The sequence below is a fragment of the Pundamilia nyererei genome, unplaced genomic scaffold, assembly GCF_000239375.1.
Source record: "Pundamilia nyererei isolate P.nyererei 1_Seehausen unplaced genomic scaffold, PunNye1.0 scaffold00286, whole genome shotgun sequence".
In the NCBI taxonomy this organism is placed as follows: domain Eukaryota; kingdom Metazoa; phylum Chordata; class Actinopteri; order Cichliformes; family Cichlidae; genus Pundamilia; species Pundamilia nyererei.
In genome coordinates this window covers 71,394-92,328 of record NW_005187687.1, presented here as the reverse complement: position 1 = coordinate 92,328, position 20,935 = coordinate 71,394, and the positions used below count along the sequence as shown (strand labels likewise).

Sequence of the window (20,935 nt, the reverse complement as noted above, 5' to 3'; positions counted from 1 at the left end):
TAAGACGACAATGGTGCATTTGACTGCTCCTTCTGGTTTTGTTACTTGCTCGGTTCACGACATCTTGATACACAAAACTCAGCAGCATCCTGGTGCTTGTGTAGCAAACTCGACATCTGAACCCATTTGTCCTCAAGCCACACATTTTCACAGTGATCATCACGCTAATTCTTTTTATATTTTATGAACACTACACACATGTTTCATCAACATGTTCAAGCTATGGTTGGTGCAGCTCAAGTATATGGTTACACAGACACGTTTTCAGATGGAGAAGGCGCACAGTTAACAGTTCACAAGAGGTGCCTATTTGCACATTTGCACTGCAGTCTAGGTGCAGTGAGACATGATCGAGAGAATGACAGTATGGATGCCAGAGAACCAGCAGTACAGCAAAAAAGGGTGGAGGAGAATTTATTTCAGCTCTGTACAACCTCATTCATGGCTTCATTTCTTCAGATGAAAGCATGACAGACATACAGTAGCCTATTCTTATAAAAGAAACAGTTTAGTGATGAAGTATTGTTTATATGTTGTGTAAATAACAATTTTATTTATTTTGATAGTTCACAATACAGTATATTTCTTTACTAGTAGTCAGTCTATGAGAATTGTACAATAATAATACAAAAAAATACAACAAAATCAGTCATACATGCATATCAGTCAGTCAGCGAAGAAAAAAATAATAAACTAGAGGAGATCATCAGGTTGACGTGAAGCGTTAAGCATGGGTGAGTTGGATGGATCGGTAGTGGATATGAAGAAGAGATCATCAACTTTGCCTCCTACTGGGAATGATGTCACTTCTTTTCTTCAGAAAAGCAGCCAGTAATATGGTTTCCCTTAAACTGATGTGAGATAAGAGATGAGAAGACAGATGAGTGAGAGAAATACAGAGAAGTGTTAGGTTTTTTTGTTTGTTTGTTTTTTGCAGATGATCTCCTTGCAGTCGTCACACCAGTCAGACTCTCTGTATTTATTCTCATCATTGCACATATGCGGTAATGTGCTGCCATATTGACCAGATCAGTATGAACTTGTGCTCTCCAGCGCAAGTAAACACGTGGTTTACCAAAGTGCTCTCACAGCTGACCCACTGTATTACAGTCCATTGCAATACCAATACCTGTACCTCTGTTCAACAATGGTCTATGACTATAGTAATAATTAAAATATGTTTAAAATCAAACTGTTTGAGTCTTTTGTTTTGTGTTTAGCTCCTGTTTATAGGACTTTTGTTTCATTACCGGTCTGTACCAAATACACAACTCAGTCCTTGGCTTAACTTTTTATCCATACAGACGTCAGTTTTGTTTTCTATGAAATAATTACACTTATTCCACACAGGCCCTCTGCTTATTATTAACTTTTGAATGCTTGGTGGTACTTGTTATGGATCCTGTCTGGATTTGAGTAGAAAATGTGCAGAGAGGTTATTTGAAAACCTTCTGCGAACATAAATTGTAAATTAAAGATGAATGTATTGAAAGTATGAATTTAAATTCATACTGACTGCGGGAGCAAGGCCAGAACATCCAAGTAATATGCTTCCTAGCATACCCCTCTTCCATCAAGCCTTTTCAAGAAAGGTGTCTATTTTAGTCTATTTTTACACATAGTAGAACTCTAATGTGTCCATGTGACAGGAATATTGTGAACATAAGCATCCACTATGATTAGGAAAGGGTAAATCTATAAGTAGGATTGTAGGGGCATTGCCCTTTCAGCAGGCAACAGTGTTATAGTAAACATCTCACAAGTTGGTCGTAGTTGCCCGTAACTGGCGTGCATATGTTATTTTGACCACTAGGTGTCGCTTTAACACATGAAACTAAAGCAGAGAAGAAGAAGAAGATTTTCATGTTTCCTGACCGGTGACTGGCTAAACCAATAGAAGTAAAAACTATGACATTTGCTTCTGAAATACTGGAATATTTATGACCTTTTATTTAGAAATTAATTTAACGTCTAATACTGGAAAAATGGACCAGTAAATGTAAGCGAGTAGCTGTTTTAGCTAACCAACGTGGGGCTACTAGCTAGGTCGCTGTAGCGTCGTTTGTTTGTTTGCTGCTATCATGAGCGAAGAAGACGCTTCCGTATCATCAAGTAAGGACAAAGACTCCACTCTTCTGCTTACTAAAGACGGACATAGGTACTATGTAAATAAAAGCGGAGTTGTGGACAGTAGAAATGTGATAACGCCGCACGAACCGGAGAACAACGCCTCCTACGACATGGACGATCCGGACGAAGAGAGCGACGTTCTGGACGCCTCAGATCCCAGAGACGGCGCAGCTAGCCCGGAGGAGCTCAACGACGAAGAGACCTCCGAGGGCGACAACGCCCCCAAACAGTGTACCTACGATGGGTGCACGGAGACAACGACGCAGGTGGCCAAGCAGAGAAAGCCATGGATGTGCAAAAAACACCGCAACAAAATGTACAAAGACAAGTACAAGAAGAAGAAGAATGATAAGGCCATGTCCAGTGGGAAACTTGATGTAAGTTAAATACTCTCAGTGCTAGAAGCATTTACCATGATGTGGAGGTCTGATTTCCACACTTTAGAGCCAAGCCACAAACAAAACCTGCACATTTAATTGCGTTTTTCTGTCTGTAGGAAAACTCTGAAGAACGTCCTGTGTCTGTGAACAAACAGCGTCTAGGTGCCATGGGGGACCGTCCAGCCAGACCTTCTCTGATAGAGCAGGTCCTCAACCAGAAAAGACTGGTAAGACTGGTTGATTGTTCCATGACGAACATGCAGACAAATGACAAGCATATTATTCTGTGGCACCCGGCTTTAAGGGTTAAATGGACATGAAATGTGATATATTTGCATGAAATCGCATATTTGCTGCAGATTTATTGGCTGCACATCCACAATATGACTCTCCTGTGCCACCACACCCCTAAGGTGTTTACTGGATTGAGATCTGGTGACTGTGGAGGTCATTTGAGTGCAGGGAACTCACTTTCATGTTTGGGAAACCAGTTTGAAATAATTTGAGCTTTGTGACAGCTTTTTGTCTTGCTGAAAGCAGTGATGAGAAGATGGGTACACTGTGGTCATACAGGAATGGACGTAGTCAGCAGTAATACTCAGGTATGCTGTGGCATTTAAACAATGTTCATTTGGTACTAAGGGAAACAAAGTGTGACAAGAATATATCGTCCTCATCATTATAGCATCGCCAACAGCCTGGAACATTGATAGAAAGTTTGATGAATCTATGCTTTCCTGTTGTTTACCTAGATTCTGAACCTACTCGAATGTCCAATTTTGATGAGCCATACTGACTGTAGTCTTAGTTTCCTTTTCTTTGCTAACAGCAGCAGCATTGGTGTGGTCTTCTGTTGCTGTTGCCCAGCTGCTTCAAGGTTTGACATGTTGTGTTTTCAGAATAGTTTGGTTCTAGCAAATGGTTGTTTATTTCAGCTCAACACAGTCCAGCCATTATACTCTGACTTCTGGCATCAACAAGGCATCTTCACCCAGAGAACTGTTGCTCACGGGGTATTTTGTCTGTTTTTGGACCATTCACTGTAAACCTTGGAGGTGGTTGTGTGGGAAAATCCCAGTAGAGCAACAGAATCTGAAATGGAGCAACCAGACTGGCACCAACAACTACTCTAATGCTTATGCCTTAATGCTCGAGTTGAGCTGCCGTTTGCTTTTTAATGCAGTTGAACAGGGCCACCTAATGATGTGGCCAGTGAGTGTAAGTGTCCTTATTCTTAGTTTCACATCTTTTGTTTTCTCAAAGGAGAACCTTTAACGTCTCCTTTTTTTTTTTTTTTTTTTTTACTTTACAGTTTTTTGGTTTTGGGTTACACTGATGTATTTTCTTCCAATGATCCCAGAATTAGGAAAGTTTCTTTCAGCTGGACTAAAAAAACAAAAAAGAAAACTTACATAAAAAACAGGCATACACGCAAACCCAAATACTGTAATATTTTAAAAGCCAACAATGTTCCAAGTTCATAGAACTCGAAGATTCCCGGGAATCATGGGAAAACACCTATTGGTAACATTAAAGCATCCAGTTCATAGAACAGTTATGACACATATTTTATTAGTGAAAGCAGAGTAATGTTGATTGTCTTGTACTGCAGCTTTGTAGTGAAATATCTTATGTTTTCCAATGTATTTGTCTTGCAGTCGCTTCTCAGGAGTCCAGAGGTGATCAGCTTCCTGCAGCAACAGCAGCAGCTTCTAGCTACACAGAGCCGTAGCCAGTCACAACAGCAGTTCCAGAGCTGCTGACGGTGGGTGGCGGGCGTTAGTTTTTGTGATGCATAAAGCGCACTAAAGAAATACACTGGCATCTGATGCGTAAATGAATCGTAAGCGTACACTGAAAGCATGGATTTCTTCCGTCATGCTGTGAGAGAATAAAAGGACATTTTGAAGTTGTGCTGAGAATGGAAGACTAAACTGATTCAACTCCCAGAGAGTGAAGATTTCTTCAAATCACATACTGACCATGTATTTAAACCAGGACTGGTGCTGTTTTTGGTACATTTTGTCCTAAATTTAAGCCAATATTCGTTTTCACTTTTTGTTCATTTTAAAAACATTGTCCTGTTTTGTTTTGTTTAGTTTAGTTGTTGAAACTCCAGTTCAGACTGTTTTCTCTGGAAGAATTGCGCCTTATAGGAAATGTTGTGATTTGGTGCAGTATTAATAAAATAAAATGAGTTATAAATCCTTAGTGTGTGTGTGAGATTTAACTTGAAATGCTATTGTTGTGACAATCATTTGTGTGGTGCATGTCGTTTCCTGCAGGTTGACGACTTGGTTTTGACAAGACTTTGTCTATTCTCCCTGAACTGTTGCACAAACCTTAAGTGATAACTGAATACAGAGAAGGAGGGATATACTTTACAAATTAAACTCTGTTACTGCATTATCCCTCTGTGTTTAAGTTGTAGTGTTTGTCCCTGATGAGTATATGACAATAAAAAAAAAGATGCAATATGAGTTTTGTTTTTTTTTTAATGAGAAAAACAAAAAACAAAAAAAACACCAGAAATTCAAACCTTGGAAAACTGGAATCACAGAAAAAACTTAATGTAAAAAGTAAAAAGCAACCAGAACATGAAGTCAAACATTGGTTGACACAAATACAGTACATACCACGCCAATAACACTTCGGACGTATAACAGTTTAAGTACCTACAAATATATCCCACTTTTCCTGTGCAGTTAAAGCATCCCAGAGGAAACGGAAGAGGCTAACTGCGTTATACTGAAATTAGGAACGCTTAGTGTAAATTCAGCTAAATAAAATTCATCTTCACGTCTGCTTTAGCCGTGTGACAAAGGTGTAACGCATCTTTGTAACTTTGCATGAGATGTCAAATGTAGGACAGAAAAATGTACAGAATCTGTGACTACCTGTCAGGAATGAGAGCGCACGCGCACACACAAAAGGTGTGTGTCTGCGTTCATGTTACGACACTGAAGAAATTGGGTTGTGTGGGGAACCCATCTGTGTAAGGACTTTATCCAGCCACTGCAGCGGCCCATGCAGATGCACTTCAATCCAGCAGGGGGTGCTGGTCACATCTTGACGGTGGTATTCAGCTCCCCAGCCCTAAAGGAAAAGATGCAACAACTGGTCAGCTGGTAATATTGGCTCTTCAGTTAACTATAAAATATTTAATGCAAAGAAAACAAGTAATCCCACCTTGTGTATGGGAGGATCTGACATGACTGGCAGCACTAAGCATGGGAATTTTAAGTTACCCTGAGAAACTGAGTGTATATCCAACCCTTCTCATTTGATTTTGACTGAGCATGAATAAAAGCATTCGTATGCACTACAGAAGTTAATTTCACGGTTTCCAACCTGTACCGACCTCCGTTTCTATGCATCTAAACAAACAAAACTGAGAATTTCCATAATGGGCGCAAAAATTGCTATCAAATAATCAGCATCCTCTTTCATAAGAAAGCTCAGTCAGTACCTTTACGAAGCTCATGCGGATGGTGCACATCTTGGTGAGCTCATAGACGACCTCGAAGCCGTGGTTAACGGACTGGGCGAGAAGCTGAGCAAACAGCTGGTTGTTAAAGATCTTGAGGCTGCAGCCGCTGGGAATCTTGCACACGGTGGTGGTGTGGAAGCCGTGCTGGAAATTACAGTTGCGACTCTGGACAAAGATGCTGCTGTCACTCAGACACTCTGCATACACTTCGCCGCCCACGTAGTACAGGTGCAAACCTGGAATTAAAGGGAGATGATTAAAAACAAACAAACAAACAAACAAACAAACAAACAACTAAATACTAAAGTTGCTGAATGTTTGGTGCTTTAAATGTGGTGCAAATGCAATATTTACAATTTAGCATAGCAGATCTAAAGAGTATAAAAAAAGCTACAAGAAAGACATAATTAATGAGCTAACCACAATATTTCATTACTTCACTGAAAATTAACTGATATTGATGGATTTTTCTCATATTCCCTTGAAAGAAAAACCACAGAGGCTTTTATGTCCGCAAACAAGGAAACGCTGAGTGGTGTTGGTACTGTTTGTGAACTGGGGACCAACTATCCTCAAGCCTTTGTCCCATCTCTGTCATTTAAAACCACACACATCCTCACACTGCACAGTTTATTGGAAGCCACTAAAATGCTTGATGTCAATCCAACAAAGGCAGGCTTTGTAAACACTGAGCATGAGGGGAAAAAAAAAAATCAAACATTATTTGGCCCAAAGGATTTATTGCAAAATGACAAGCCGAGTTTAAAGCATGACAATGTTTTACAAAGACTAGCACATGCACACCAAAGGCAGTGATGAAACCAATAGTGAGCAGATTAACTTTTTAAACAACCTTCCTTTAAAAGCTCTTGCTCTCACCAAATGCAAAAAAAAAAAAAAAAACCACCCCCAAAAGCCATCCAGCCTACCTTTGCCTATGTGCCTGCGCGTGTGCTCGATGGTTGAGTTGCGGTTGACATTGGAAAGTAGGCCGAGGCAGAAGCGGTTCTTGTTGTTGGACGGGTCTGTGAAGCCGTCCACCAGGACGCTGCGTGATGAGGCATGGAAAGTCTCCCCCACCCGGTTGTTGAGCTCATAGTAAGCTATGGAGCACCAGTACTCGGGTTCCTCGTAGCAAACGGGCCTTAAATCTGAACAGGAACAACAAATGCTCGAGAGGTGGGTGTTAGAGATAAAACATTTTATCCAATTTATCCATTTTAAATTTTAAACCCAATGCAAATTCATATGAATCCAACCTGATAAAACTAAAGCAAGTTTTGCATCGATTTTATGTATTCTAACACAGACTGTATATAAAAGATGGATGCAGCTTCCAGCTCTGAAAAGTAAAGCCAAGTCTATTAAACTTATATTCTTTCTGATGGCTGGTATTCCTCAGCTTATTTAGACTGTGAGCTCAGTAAACTCTCCTGATGAGTTCATGGTCTCCATCACTGGTTTTAAGTCTTGAGGAATACAGCACGATTGTCATTTTGTAATTGATGTTCCTCGTTATAGTCACAAGGAGACCAGCGCATTGCGATTGACAAGTTGCTACCATACTATTTGAACTTCACTTTCTCAGTCAGTCATCACATCCACTTTCAAATCATGCACCTTGAGGTTTTACAGCAGGACAGGTGGGTGATGTCACAGTGGCTAACACCATCTTCCACATAGAGTCTGCTGTTCCTAACACCTGTATATTTTTGTGTTGTGAAAGGATACCTCTGTGCGGAGCAGAAAATGTGAGTTTAGGGGTCTCCATGGAGTTGCTTGGCTTCACGTCCTCTTGGGGATTTGTCTCCATCATGCTGTACGGAGGTGGTGGAGTCTCAGCTGGAAAACCGTGTTTTGAGTGACAGAAGAGAATAAATTATGTACTGTTGTGTGAAGATTCAAAGTGAAGGTATTAGCTTGCATACTGTGATTCTTACCTGTGATATGATATGGACTACCAGGTTCTGCAGAGCTGTTGGGGGAGTTGGGGTAACTCTGCGAGCTGGGAGACTGGGCGAGGGACAATGGAGGGGAGGAGGAGGAGAAGGAGGAGCAGGGAAGGGCAGGGAAGGAGTCTGGGTAGATGGCGTTCTGGGGCATCAGCGGCTCGCTGTGAAGGGAGGCGTTCCTAAACTTTGCCAGTAAACTATGTTGAGGGTTGAACTCGCTGTGGCGTGGAACAAGGACTGGTGGCAGCACTTGGGGGAGGGGGGCAAAAAAGGGTGGGGGTGAGAGCCAGATGGAGCTTTAAAAGATCATATTACGGCAAGTGCTTTAGGCTTGGGAACACTATTTGATCAGGCGCCCTTTCTCTATGGCTAAAATTCAATAAAGGCCATATTTTTACAGCAAATTTAAAGTACCTGGCGTCTCCACCCGTCTGTAGTGGTAGGGGTTCACGCAGATGTCCTTCTGCTTGGAGCCGAAGGCGAACTCGCAGCACTCGAGGGCTTTCAGCTCATGGTGGGACTGCAAGTCAGGCCAGCGCCACACCCTGCAGTAGATAACATGGGGCAGACCCTTCCTGTGGGACACCTGCAACCTCCCGTCCAGCGACCGAGGAATGGTCACACACTTACCTGGAGGATTCACATGAAATAGCTCTTTTTTAAAAACAGAACTCTACCAAATTAAATGTGCTGTGTGCACATTAACATTAAATGTTTTTGTACCACTGACCGTTTTACTGAAATACTAAAGCATTATGAGAAACTCTGTTTTCATTTTATTTATTGTATATTTAATTTACATTTTTTAATTCTTCTGGATATTTTTAACCATGTTAAAAAAAAGAAAGAACCAACATTGCATGTATGTGTGTATGTTGCAACTAATGTGGCTTTTATTTGAACTGTGAAGCACTTTGTCAATCTGTTTTTTGAAAAGTGCTATACACATGTAAAATAATTGGAAATAATTTATTATATAATATATATTATGCATCAACTCTGATTTATAGTTGATAAAATTTATACCTTGTGATCTCATCAATGAAGTGCTGCCCAAGTAAAACCCTTAGTCATTTCCTTTGATTCCCCACACAGGTAAAAGCACCCCCCCCCCCCCCCCGCTTGTGTTGTCTTTCCCATCTTGTAAACATCGTCCTGTCTAAATAATCTTCATGTTTATTTTGACCTCTACAATTAGAACCGCTAGACTAAACTTCTATATTGGACACTGTGATACTCACTAGGCTGCCCGGGGCAGCTGAGCGCTCTCTCCAGCTCTTCCATTGCCCCCTTTTTCTTTTTCAGTTTCTTCACTAGAGAGTCTACAGCCTTTTCCGCCCACTTCTCCTCCTCGTCCCCTTGTTTCCAGCCGAGCAGGCGCTTCACTGCCGGGCTGGTGAAGGAGAATAAGGATGTAATGGAGGTAGAGGAGTTCATTATGAGATGGATAAATGGGTGGCAAGACGAGCTGATGGGTCCTGTTAAAGGGATAAAAGTTCCCTTGTGGATAACAGTGAAGATGCAAATAATGAGCAGCCAGAAGAGGAAACAGAAGAGGTGAGGATGAAAGACGTGGCGTGATGAGTCTGTGTAAACAGGCGCCGTTTTTTTCTTTTCTGTATTCCACTGTTACTTCCGAGCAGCTCTAGTAGAGGTGCTGGACTCCTGCCAGTGCAGCGCAAACCCCCTAAATCCCCTCTCTGTGTTGGGATCCGGCAGCTCTGGAGTCGAAGCCTCCAGCGGGGAAGGTTATTCTTTACACAGCCAGAAATCCAGGTCAAGTTTCAATCATCTGGCAGGAGAAGCAAGAGATTGTATTAACAGATAATTCAGCCAAAAAACAAAAAGAAAAGAAAAAAGTTTGGAGGTTAGGAAGAAAAAAGAAAAGAAAAGAAAAGAGACCTCGGGTTTTATTGGAAAAGCAGAATTAAGACAGAGTCACTAAGGTGATAAGCTGGTGATGAGATGAGAACAGCCAGAGAAAACACCTCATAACCAAAAACTACTCATATTTAATGAAGTGGGCATCGAAGGTGGATTTCCATGATAAGGACGGCCGTATCAGCAGGGCGCTGTTACAGAAAGCACGCCCGCATGAAAGTGATCTCCCCACATGCTGAACAGCAGTGTTATTATTCTCTATGGAGAAAATGAAACACTTCACAAAACTGCTGCAGAAAGCGCAGGCCAAGATGGCCAAGCTCATTTCTAGATTCACCAACAATGAGGAATGTCCTTTCTGGCCTCTGTTTCTATGATCATGCCACTGACGCCCAGGAGCCATACTGTCTGGCCAGAACACATCACAGGGCAGGACGGGGAGAGGGAGGGAGACAGACAGAGAGCTCTCTCCCTCTGTTTGCCTCTCTGTCCATCTAAATCTACTGAACAGTATATATTATTATATGAATGCCAAGAATAAGGTGCAGACAAAAAAAGTATCAGATTAAAGTTATATTATTTAGGTAGGGTTCGTGGGTTCGGCAGCATCTTTCTACTCAAAGAAATTCCTAGATATTCATAAAAATAAACACGTAATTTTATTAGTCTCCTGTTTGTGAGTCTTTCTGCAGCATCATGCCCAACCTTTTGGGTAAAACGCATAGTTTTACATCTTGTACTATCAGCTCTTTGCACATCATCCTTGCATGTCAGAACACTTTTCCACATGTTTGTGCGCATCTGATGCCGAAAGGGGAAAAAAATATGAATCTATTGGCAGACAGAGTTTATAAAAGTGAACTGGAAGCTCAGCTTTCCCCCTTTCCTGTAAAAGAAACAGAACCACTTTAGACTTTCTTCCGAATTTCTGTTCTTTTTTTTGTCAAACTAAACACAGGTGATGAGTTATGCGGATCTGTATGTTCACTCTTTTTGCCCTCATGTGCTCATGGCCAGCGCCGGTTTCCCGCAGACAGACACACAGACAGCTGGGGTTTACAATGACAGCAAAAAGCGCACAGGGCTCAATGCGGCATCAGTCCACCGCTGCTGCTGCTTTTATGAAGCCTGGCGTCACTCAGTCTGCAGGCTCAGATAGGCTAATTACCTAATGCTTTATCACCAGGACACCCCTTCCCAAAAAAGTAAACACGCCAGCTTCCTTTTTACTACAACTCAACTGCGAGTCATTCTGCAGCTACAAAATCCAGGCTCGGACTTAACCTCCACACCTTCACTACAAATATGCGATTAGGAGCAATGACATTGAAGTCGCTCGGCTCATTCTTGTGTGATGAAGGCATGCTACTACAGAGAAAACACGTGTAGGAGCAAAGAAAACTGCAGTTATTATTTTTAAATACATCTTGAATACTTAATTCAGCTCAGCTTTGCAACTTTATACTGAACTCAGCATGTAGATGACAACTCTGAACAAATGAAACCCCCCTTAAAGTTTACCGACAGTGCAAGAGGGTAACATTTAATTTTGATACTATTTCTCTCTTAACAGGAATTCAAATTCGCGTGACATAAAAAACAAATATACATTTAAAATATTTAAAGGAAAAACGAGCCAGTTAGTTTAATTTCTCACCTCTGTAACAAGTGCAGTGCAGACAGCCGTGTGAGTGTGCGAGGCTTTCCTGTTTGTTGTAAGTCAGGCCAGCACACTGAGGCTGCGAAGGTGTGTGCCTGTTTGTATGTGTGTGTGATTGAGTCTGTGAGCATGTGTAGAAGGGTCAAGTTGGCCTCAATAACACTTTGCGCCCTGCTGGTGATTTCTAAATAAAAGCATCGCCAACTCAATTTGTAGATGCCAGTTTATAAACGAATATAGCCAAAGGCTCCATTTGACAAAAGCCAGATTAAAAAAAATGAGAGAAAAAGTTTCTATATGTTTATACATTTTTGTCTATCTTCAATCAATATTTGAAAATTCTACTTTTAAAAGTGAAGTACAAAACTACTTTTGTCCGCTGTGGAAGAGAGACAGACATAATTAATAACTAATGATTAAATGCAGAGTGGTGCGGTAAGCACCAAGAAAGTGGAAAAGGTGAGTGAAAAAAACACAAACACTTGGCATTACAAGTCATTAACTTTAATAAAATAACATCATTATTTTTTATTTAAATCTTCTAAGTGAAATTATTATCAGTAATTTCTACAGGTAAGTGTTAGAAAGGAGGTTGTAAAGTAAGTCTACATGAAAATAAATAAATAAAAAACATTAAAAAAATGTTTTGTTTGCTTTTATAATCTTTATAATCGCACATAGTGTGAACTTCCGCGTTTATTATGAAGGCTCAGTCTTAGTTATTTCCGGCGTTGTTCGTTGCGGTCGCTTTGACGCAGGTTTGTGAAGCTCGGAGGCTCCACTCCTCCAGCAGCCCCAGCCGAGCGCCACACAGCCTCGGCGGCGTCAGCCTGGCTGGAACCGCAGCGCCTGCATGCTAGATCCCTCCGCCTCCCCCCCTCTCCTGGAACTTTCTCAGGATTTCAGATTTAGCGCTCGCGGCAGCACGCACGAGCGTTTGTGTTCGAGCACCTGAGCTCCCAATCACCTAATCACGATATAAAGGAAAAGAAAAATAGAGAAATAAAAATCCCCAAATCACACCTGTTCTAGTATTGCTGAAGATTTCACTGACTTTACCTGATAAAACTCTAATAATTATTGTACTTAAAGTGTTTATCAGCGAGTTTTTGTTACACCCATCTCTCTGCCTGTGAGGGTCTGTTTGCTGTCATCTTCTTCCTTTACAGCAACGAGCACCTGTTGGGCGCAGGCCAGGCTATTGGTGCAATGTACCGAGTATAAGACTAAATCTGCTTCTATATATTAACTCTTAAGTTATATATAAAGTCCAGCTCGGGGAGGATCAAATCTGCTATCATATCCAACCACCTCACACTGTTACTTGCCTGTGGCCGCGCGCACGTACACGCACATGCTGCACCTGTAGGCTTAAAAAAGAAAAGATCAAGTAAAACATCTTCCCGTTTAGTACTCAGTCTTTATGCATGATTCCACACATGCGGTGAAATCATCTTTATTTATATATATATAGTTTTTCCTCGTCTTAAAAATCCAGGTTTGTTTTTTTATCAATTGTTGGGAGCGCTGAGGTCTTTCTCATTGCGGATGGATACGATCCTTTATTGGGAGTGCCGTGACTGGTCCAGTTAATGACGCAAGCCCGGCTGGCGACAGTGAGTCTACAAGTTTGACATTTTCAGAGTTTACAGCAACTGCTGCGGGATGTAACAACACTCCCAACGCGAAGTGAAACTACTTTGAATATCTCATAAAAAAAACATTTTTTTTTCATCTTAACCACCAGGTAAACCATCAGGACACACCACTAAATTCAATTGGCCGGTGTGCGCATAAAAAGGTGGGGGACTAGGAGTCCAAGGTTTGGTTCGGGGACCGCCAAAGAAGCCGCGGGAAGGTTTCAGAGCAGGACCGAGAGCAGTGGGCTGTGCAACCTGTTTGATCACCGTTTTAGATGCGAGCACAACAGCCTGGAAGGGTTTTAATCGCCCATTAGAAACACAGGGCCTATTTTGTGGAGCATTACATTTGGTTTCTTGAAATTAAATTTCATTTCATATCATGGAGCTAATTGGTGCCAATCGAATGCTTTTGTAAATCTTTAAATAGGGCACCCTAATTTTCTGCAGTGCCAAATCTGGAGGCAGGAAACTAGAAATGTGCAGCTTGCGATTCCCCACTTCTGTGTCTGGTAGGGCAGACACAGCCAGACGAGCGGGGCACAAACAGGATGCGCTCCCTGGGGCTCCGGGAGGCCCTCAGAGACATCTGCATGAGCACGAAGCACAGACCTCAGGCTTGCATAAGAAAACAGCACTATTAAAGTTCATTTACTCAGACCACAAAAACGCTTGCTGGACTCCTTCCAAGATGTCCACACTGGGCCTGGGAGACAAACAAAAGGATGAATATTGAGATAAATACCACAGTCCAGGGTTTCCTACTTTCTTTCATGTTGAGGAAAGGCCAGATCACACTGCCTACTGTGCTGAACATTTCCTAGAGCTGACCCCAGATAACTTAATCAGTTAAACATGATTTATACCAAATTAAACGTTTAGTGGAGTTAGAGCCTGCAGACATCTAGTAATAATATTTCAAAGGTACTTTCCTGACCCTGGTACTCTGTGTAAGAAGCCTGAAAGGTGCCTCACTGCATGTTTGGGAACATCAGTCACAATTAGTCAAGTTTTAAGACCCATTAAAGATCCTCGGCCCTACAACAAGAAACTCCTTTAGCTTCAGTATTAACAAAGACATGTCATGTCTTTACCAAACACTGTAGCTGCAGTAAGCATTGTTACAAACACAGCAGAGTAGTTTAAGTTTCTATGTATTGTATGAAACCATGTCATCACTGATGGTTCTTTAATCTCTACGTCAGAGGTGTCAAACACGAGGTCTGGGGGCCAGAATCGGTCTGGCTAAGAACTCAATTTGGGCCACTGCTCGAATTTGGGAAATATAAAATGTGAAGGAGGGCATTGATTTTGGATTTGAATTCATAGGTTTCATAGCATTTCCTGCTGATAAAGAGCTGGACCATTGCAATTGGACTTCTTTTTATACTAAATGGGGTTAACTGTGTAGTTAAACATCTTTACACTGACAGAAAGGGCAGTTTCGTTGCTACGGCCAAAGATCAAAGTGGGCTGTATGTGGCCGACCGTGTAAAATGAGTTTGTTTACTGCACATTTCTATCAATTTCTTTCTCTTTCTGCTCAGGATAAATCCTGCCTGTCACTCGGTATCAGCTGGAATAGGCTTCAGCCCAACTGCAACTAAGGTGAGAAAAGCAGTTAAAGGATTGGATTAATGGATGTTTTTCCTCCCATTCACCAATCTGATTACATACTGTAAAGCATGTTGTTGTTTTCATACCATCAATCATTCGTTGATTCTATTTGACAGCAGTGCAAATTGGGGGAAAAAAAAACAAAAAACAAAGAAAATCAGCAAATTCTGACAACTCAAAATCAATCAAATGCTCATATTTTTTTGAATTAACAACAGTTGTCAGTTACATTTCTGTAGCTCAACCTATTGTTGCAGCTTTAGTTACTAACAATTATCGAGTCATAAATCACTGACTTTTTTATTATTCTTGTTCATGTCATTAAGCCCATCAACCCTACAAAATAAAATTAGTCCTCCACATAACACCACTAAAAGTCCTTCTCGCGGCTGACTGGGCACAACATGATGTAACTTAGTTCAAGGACGAGCCACAGAGATGTTCTGTAACCCATGGCAACAGATTTTTTTTTTTTAACATAAGCCATAACAAACAGTAATCAAATAAAAATAAAGGCAGGATCCAGGAGGAAACCACAACTGTGTCATTACTTCACATCCAGTGATGCCTGGAAAGGAGAAGTATTGATACACCGTGCTTTGCTTCTGATTACAGTGAATGATGGACACAGGTGTAACGCTTCCCCCCCCCAAACCACCCAAAGGCTCGGTGGCCGTATCATAGGCCGTCTCTATGATACAAGGGCTCGTCTGATTGGCTAATCGGTCTTATGCGACGACTGCAGTTTCCAGGCTCCGGTGATGTAGCGCAGGCGAATGAAAACCAGGTCTCGTCCCATCTGCAGCCAGCTCCAAAATGGTACCAGCTTGGACCCTGTTAGAACAAACCCAGAGGCGCTTCAGCTTCAAGTCGTGCTTTCATAAGACAAATACTGGAAATATGCCTGTGCAATAAAAAGAAATACTTTATTGCAGTGGTGCTAGGCCGGCTTATATGACGCTCACACACAAAGATCAACTTCTACAAATGCCTACAATTTTCAATTATTACAAAAGGTCTAAAAATAAATGCAATCAACCACAAACAGACTTCCAAACACACCCTACAGAGATATTTATAGCCCTCCAGATAGGTGGCATGGTGGGAAGAGACATATTTCATAGAGAGAAAAAAAAGTCGTACCTTCTATTTCAGTCCAGTTGACTGCCACCTCAGCTATGGGGATTTTAAAACACTGGGCGATATACAGGAGCTCCACATCAAAAGCCCTGTGAGAAGAAAGTGGATTTAAAGTTCCTGTTTTACTGCAGGTTACAACCTAAAACCTCACTGTAACTCCATCACCTGTGCTGTGTTTGTTTCTGTTACTTTGTATCGTGGACAGTTTGCTGCTCACCTAACGGCCACTCAGGAGGGCTCTTAGCAAGATGTCTGAACCACCTTAACTGTCTGTTTTTGATTTGAAGGAGAAGCAGATATATTCAGAATCTATTTTAAATTTCTAATGGAGAGCCCAGCAAGCTCATTTCTTTCACTTGTATCTGCACTCTCCTTCTTTTTGGTCTCTACCCACAGCTCATGGCTCTGGGTGAGGGTAGAAACGTGGATTGACCAGTAAATCAACAATTTCACTTTCACACTCAGCGCTCTCTTCACCACTGCAGATCCATCTGTGAATATCCCAATCCGCTCTTCCCCCACCCGTGAACAAAAAACACAGGATACTTAAACTCCTTCACTTGGGGCAGCAGCTCATCCATGTCCCCGAGTCAGCGGCGCCACACCATTTTATGCCTGAGAATTGTGGTCTCAGACTCCTTAAAGTCCTAATTCACTTTAAGCGTGTGTAAAGTTTATCTGGTTGCAATTTGTAACATGACATAAATGTGGGTCTCAGCCCTGAAAATTCCTCATGACATACATTTGCCATCCTACAGTTCATCTGGGGTTGAGATGACACTAAGAGTACACCAACTGTAATTCCCTGAGGCATGGATTTTGCACATATAATGTCCACAGCTCCACCGAGACCTTGTACTGCTCATGTGAACGTCAAAGCTCTGTGTAAAGTCTTCTCCAGCACATTCCAAAGAATCTCAGCGAGGTTAAGGTCTGGACTCTGAGGTGGCCAATCCTGCTCCCTCAACCACTCTTTGACTCATGAATCCCGGCACTGTCATCTTGGAATACTGTGTGTTGATTTAATTGATGTAACTTTCTGGGTTTAGACCCGACCAACTGAAGCAATTTCAGACATAACAATAATCTTGTACGGTAGGCATCACTCCATCTGCCTCTCCTCTCAACCTGATGTAGTCATCAGGTTGAGACGACTCATCCACATGACCACATGACCTTTTTCCATTGCTCCAGAGTCCAATCTTTATGCTCCATAGCAAATTAAAGCCATCTTCTCAGATTAGCCTCACTGATAAGTGGTTTTCTTAAGGCTATGCAGCTGTTCAGTTCCAGCCCCCTGAGTCCCTTTTTGCAGTGTTCATTGTGCACTTTGCAGAAACATTCTTACTCTCTCAATTAAACATAGCCCTGACTTCTACTGCTTTCATAAAATGGCTTTATATATATATATATATATGCAACAAGCATGTTCGCAGCTCAAAAAGCGCACTTTACTGAATAAACAACGATGTGGAACAAGCGAAGTAACACTATTTTAGCTCAGACACACAGCTAGACGTCGCTCCGGGTCAATCGGCTCTCTGAAATTATTTCTCTGCCTTCTCAGATGTGGCCTCAAAACTTAATTAGACTTTTTCACAATGCGCTCAGTGTGTAATGGCCTTTAGACAAAATTTTCCAGGAATCCCTTTGCTAAACATATGACACATTGGTTAAGATTTGTAAATTTCTGCTTTTAATATAGTCGAGGTGAATGCACATTAGAGCTAATACTTTAAGCTAAGACATCATCATGTGCCAACAGTGGAGGCTGATTCCTTACCATCGCTCTACATGGAGAGAGGAGAAGGTCTTGAGTGCAGCCTCACGTGTGAAAAGCTTGAAGCCACACTGAGTGTCCTTGATCCCCTTCACGCAAAAGAACCACACCAGGAAGTGGAAGCCATACATAAGGAACGTCCGAAACAAAGACCGCTGCAAAGACACCAAAGTGTGGTTATTTACTGCTCTGAAATTTGTTTTCGAACACATTATTTTTTTTAAGCAGAATAAAATAAAACCCTGTTACCTGAGCTACAGAGTCTTTCTCTAGGTGAGCTCTGGATCCACATGAAATTGCCATGTTCTCCTAGATGTGAGAGCAGCACATGAGGCGTTAGGCTTGGCCACATTTTAACCACTTTTACACACTTACATATCGAATAAGTGAGACTGAATTTAAAACAGAACAGAACGCCATCACACCGGTTTGGGGTTGAGGTCATTGAGTCCAGCCTCCAATTTCTCAATGTCAGAAAACTTTGTGGCTCCATCAGCATCTGCCATCAGAATGACTTTCCCTCTGGAGCTCAGAGTTCCCTTTAAAAGAGATAAAAACAAAACAAAAAAAACAAAGTCAGCTCCAAACTGCTGCTTCAGGGTTCCCATTTGGACACACACTGTAATCTCACATCTACAATCTCACCATCCGCACAGCTCCTCCTTTCCCTCTGTTCTTCACCAGCGTCAGGACGCGCACTTTATCAGCACTGTACTTCGTAGTGTACCGCAAAGCAACCTGCCAGGACAACACAACAGTGTCCACTCATGAAACTGATCTATACTGGCTGAAAATGTTTAGCTGAGCAAAACAGAGTTGTGCTAAAATAGAAGGCCTGGTTACATTTGCCCCAAAAAAGATTTAAAATTATTACCTCTGTGGTTTTGTCTTTGCTGCCATCATCCACCACGATGACCTCATAGGTAAAAGAGGGGTTTTGTTTCTGCAGTCAGAAACAAAAACAGACAAAAAAACAAAAACAGGAGAGACTTGTTTCACAACAGCCACTTTACCCAGATCATTGTTGCCACCTACTGGTAAGTCTGAGAATAACATATCCAGCAATATATGTTTTTGTTTTTTTTAAATAATGAACGTTATCCATCATCAGTGCAGACAAAAAGGCACTAACATCAGTTATTCAAGAAACCTAAATACGCAAGGTTGCGGAAAAAAAGGAACCAGTGACCAAAAAATGTAAACAAAATATAAAAAAACTAAACAAAAAACAAACTTGAATTGTATCTCTGATAAGATACAACTAATTTAAGGGCTTTCCTGTCATTAAAATTTTTAAACCATCTGTTTATACATAGTTTAGCCTTAAAGTATGTACATTTATTTATTAATAAATGTTCTTAATAAAAACACAGTCCTGATAACAGTCTTTTTTTGTTTGCTCTTTGTGTGTCAGATTTTGATTATAAATAAATATCCCAAATGTAATTACAGTTACTGTTAAATGTGGTAATTGGATATCCGGTGATACATGTCGTTGTATATGCTTTTAAATGTGCTGCTTTTTACTGTAAATATAATTAAGCTTTAATTCAGGCTCTGCACTTACCTGCCTGTTTTCCAAGTACTCCATAGCTTCATCCATCATCACAGGTACTGAAGGGACACACAGTAACACACATATAATAGCAAGTACAACCTACTGCAGGTGCACAGTGACATGACGACTGACTGCACTAACCTGGATGGATTGCACTACTAACGCCTAAGTGAAAACTGTGACTATTTACAGTGTGTGTCTAATGTGGGCATTCATAATGACTGACTGAGCAGAAAAGCAGACTTTACTCACATCGGAGCTCCTCGTTGTAGGCCGGGACCACCACAGAGAGCTCCCTGGAATGGGGATCATGCAGACTGGGGAAGAGCCGCTTCTCTCCGGTGGCGGTGAGAAAGTATTTCTCCTTCTCATGGCGTGTCAGGTCCACCATCCCTGCGGTTAAGTGTGCTATTACGAGCAACTGAAAAGTGAGAAATATGAGAATTGCATTTGATTTACAACTGAATCTTTCTTGTGATGCATTTTGGCCAAACATCTCCAAACCACATAAGTCTTGTGGTTTGTTTAGATCCAAGACTGAAAACCTACGCTTCGCTCCCATGTTGGTTTTAGAGAGAAGACCTTATAAGACTTTCTAGACTCATGATAACATATGGTACATATTTGCTCGCATGCTTTTAGATATAGACCAGTTTCTAAAGTTTTACATTTTAGGATATAATAAAAAAATAATCTCGTCCTTAGCAGATCTTAAAATTGAGTAAATACAACCTCAGATGAACTACAAAATATGACATAGGAATGCAGAGAGTAATTAGCAGTCAGGTGCCTGCTATTAACTAATGATTAGCAAGTTTGAGCACCTCTATAAAAAAAAGAAGAAGGACGTTTTCGGTCTGTGTTACCCCATCCCAGGGGTGGAGTAACACAATGCCAAGGAGGAAAGAGATCAACTGTGTCTGTCATCATCAGCTTGCTTCTCTGTGCTAGAGAAGCAATTGGTGGTTTTATATATGCTTTCTATAGTCAATAGGACTAAAGCTCTGAATAAATACCAATCAATACATGACTTATTTACAACCAAAAGATCCGGTATCAGCCAATGTCTAGTTTTTCTGAATTAAATGTCCGTTTCATGCTCAGATATTTTTTCTGCATGACACTTGACCCCTCTGTTGCTTTAGAACAGAATGAAAAGGAAGTATCATAAAACTGAGGTACATGAACAGGCCTGTAAAAGTCTACAAGTGGCCCGAGTCTAACACAATGCTCAAGGATAACTTGGAAAAAGTACAAAAGGAAAGATACCCACGCTATCACTGTAACTGCATTTGGGCAACTTCTCCCAAAACAACTTAGCTACAGCATCTCTCATCCAAAGCACTGATTACTCACCACGACGAAAACTACAGCTGCCAGTGCGACGAGGGCTTGAACTATTTCACAGAGGAAATCCATTTTCCATCAGGTTACCTACCCTACACCCACTGACAGACAGACCACCTGCAGGGGCTAGCTCAGAAACTAGCTGGCTTTCTCCTTTCTTTTGCTTTTTGACACACAGCCTGTGCTCTAACTTCCTGGTGTGTCCAAATATATGTACCAAATTACGGGCTTACGATATTATTCAGAAGGTTAAAATGTTAAAAATGAGTCCTTATGTTTCCATTGCTGTGAGGACACTTCACCTAACTCCACTTCCAATCACAACTGAACACAACGACGATACGGAAGTAGTGACTGTTT

At 41.3% G+C, this 20,935-nt stretch overlaps 3 protein-coding genes across 4 annotated transcripts; 1 reads left to right on the top strand and 2 right to left on the bottom strand.

Moving 5' to 3' along the window:
• The first annotated feature begins 1,820 nt into the window (after window positions 1-1,820).
• Window positions 1,821-4,990, top strand: rfxap (regulatory factor X-associated protein). Of its 2 annotated transcripts, XR_312218.1 has the most exons (4): window positions 1,821-2,507; window positions 2,627-2,737; window positions 3,051-3,112; window positions 4,169-4,229. XR_312218.1 is itself a non-coding variant. In XM_005750744.1 (3 exons), the coding sequence occupies exons 1-3, from the start codon at window positions 2,082-2,084 to the stop codon at window positions 4,271-4,273; spliced, it is 642 nt and encodes a 213-aa protein (XP_005750801.1). In that variant the 5' UTR covers window positions 1,821-2,081; the 3' UTR covers window positions 4,274-4,990. The 2 variants fall into 2 exon arrangements, 1 of the variants encoding a protein (XP_005750801.1); XM_005750744.1 differs by lacking the exon at window positions 3,051-3,112 and having other exon boundaries at window positions 4,169-4,990.
• A 49-nt stretch (window positions 4,991-5,039) lies between these two features.
• Window positions 5,040-11,636, bottom strand: smad9 (SMAD family member 9). The gene is made up of 8 exons (XM_005750743.1): window positions 11,491-11,636; window positions 9,194-9,744; window positions 8,367-8,582; window positions 7,941-8,201; window positions 7,732-7,842; window positions 6,930-7,151; window positions 5,980-6,236; window positions 5,040-5,606 (listed from the first exon to the last, which is right to left on the bottom strand). The coding sequence occupies exons 2-8, from the start codon at window positions 9,387-9,389 to the stop codon at window positions 5,463-5,465; spliced, it is 1,407 nt and encodes a 468-aa protein (XP_005750800.1). The 5' UTR covers window positions 9,390-9,744; window positions 11,491-11,636; the 3' UTR covers window positions 5,040-5,462.
• A 3,390-nt stretch (window positions 11,637-15,026) lies between these two features.
• alg5 (ALG5 dolichyl-phosphate beta-glucosyltransferase) lies at window positions 15,027-20,935 on the bottom strand. Its single transcript, XM_005750742.1, has 10 exons — window positions 20,585-20,935; window positions 19,481-19,649; window positions 19,238-19,284; window positions 18,545-18,613; window positions 18,316-18,408; window positions 18,096-18,209; window positions 17,920-17,979; window positions 17,674-17,825; window positions 15,894-15,979; window positions 15,027-15,584 (listed from the first exon to the last, which is right to left on the bottom strand). Exons 1-10 carry the CDS (start codon window positions 20,645-20,647, stop codon window positions 15,469-15,471), a joined length of 969 nt encoding a protein of 322 aa, XP_005750799.1. The 5' UTR covers window positions 20,648-20,935; the 3' UTR covers window positions 15,027-15,468.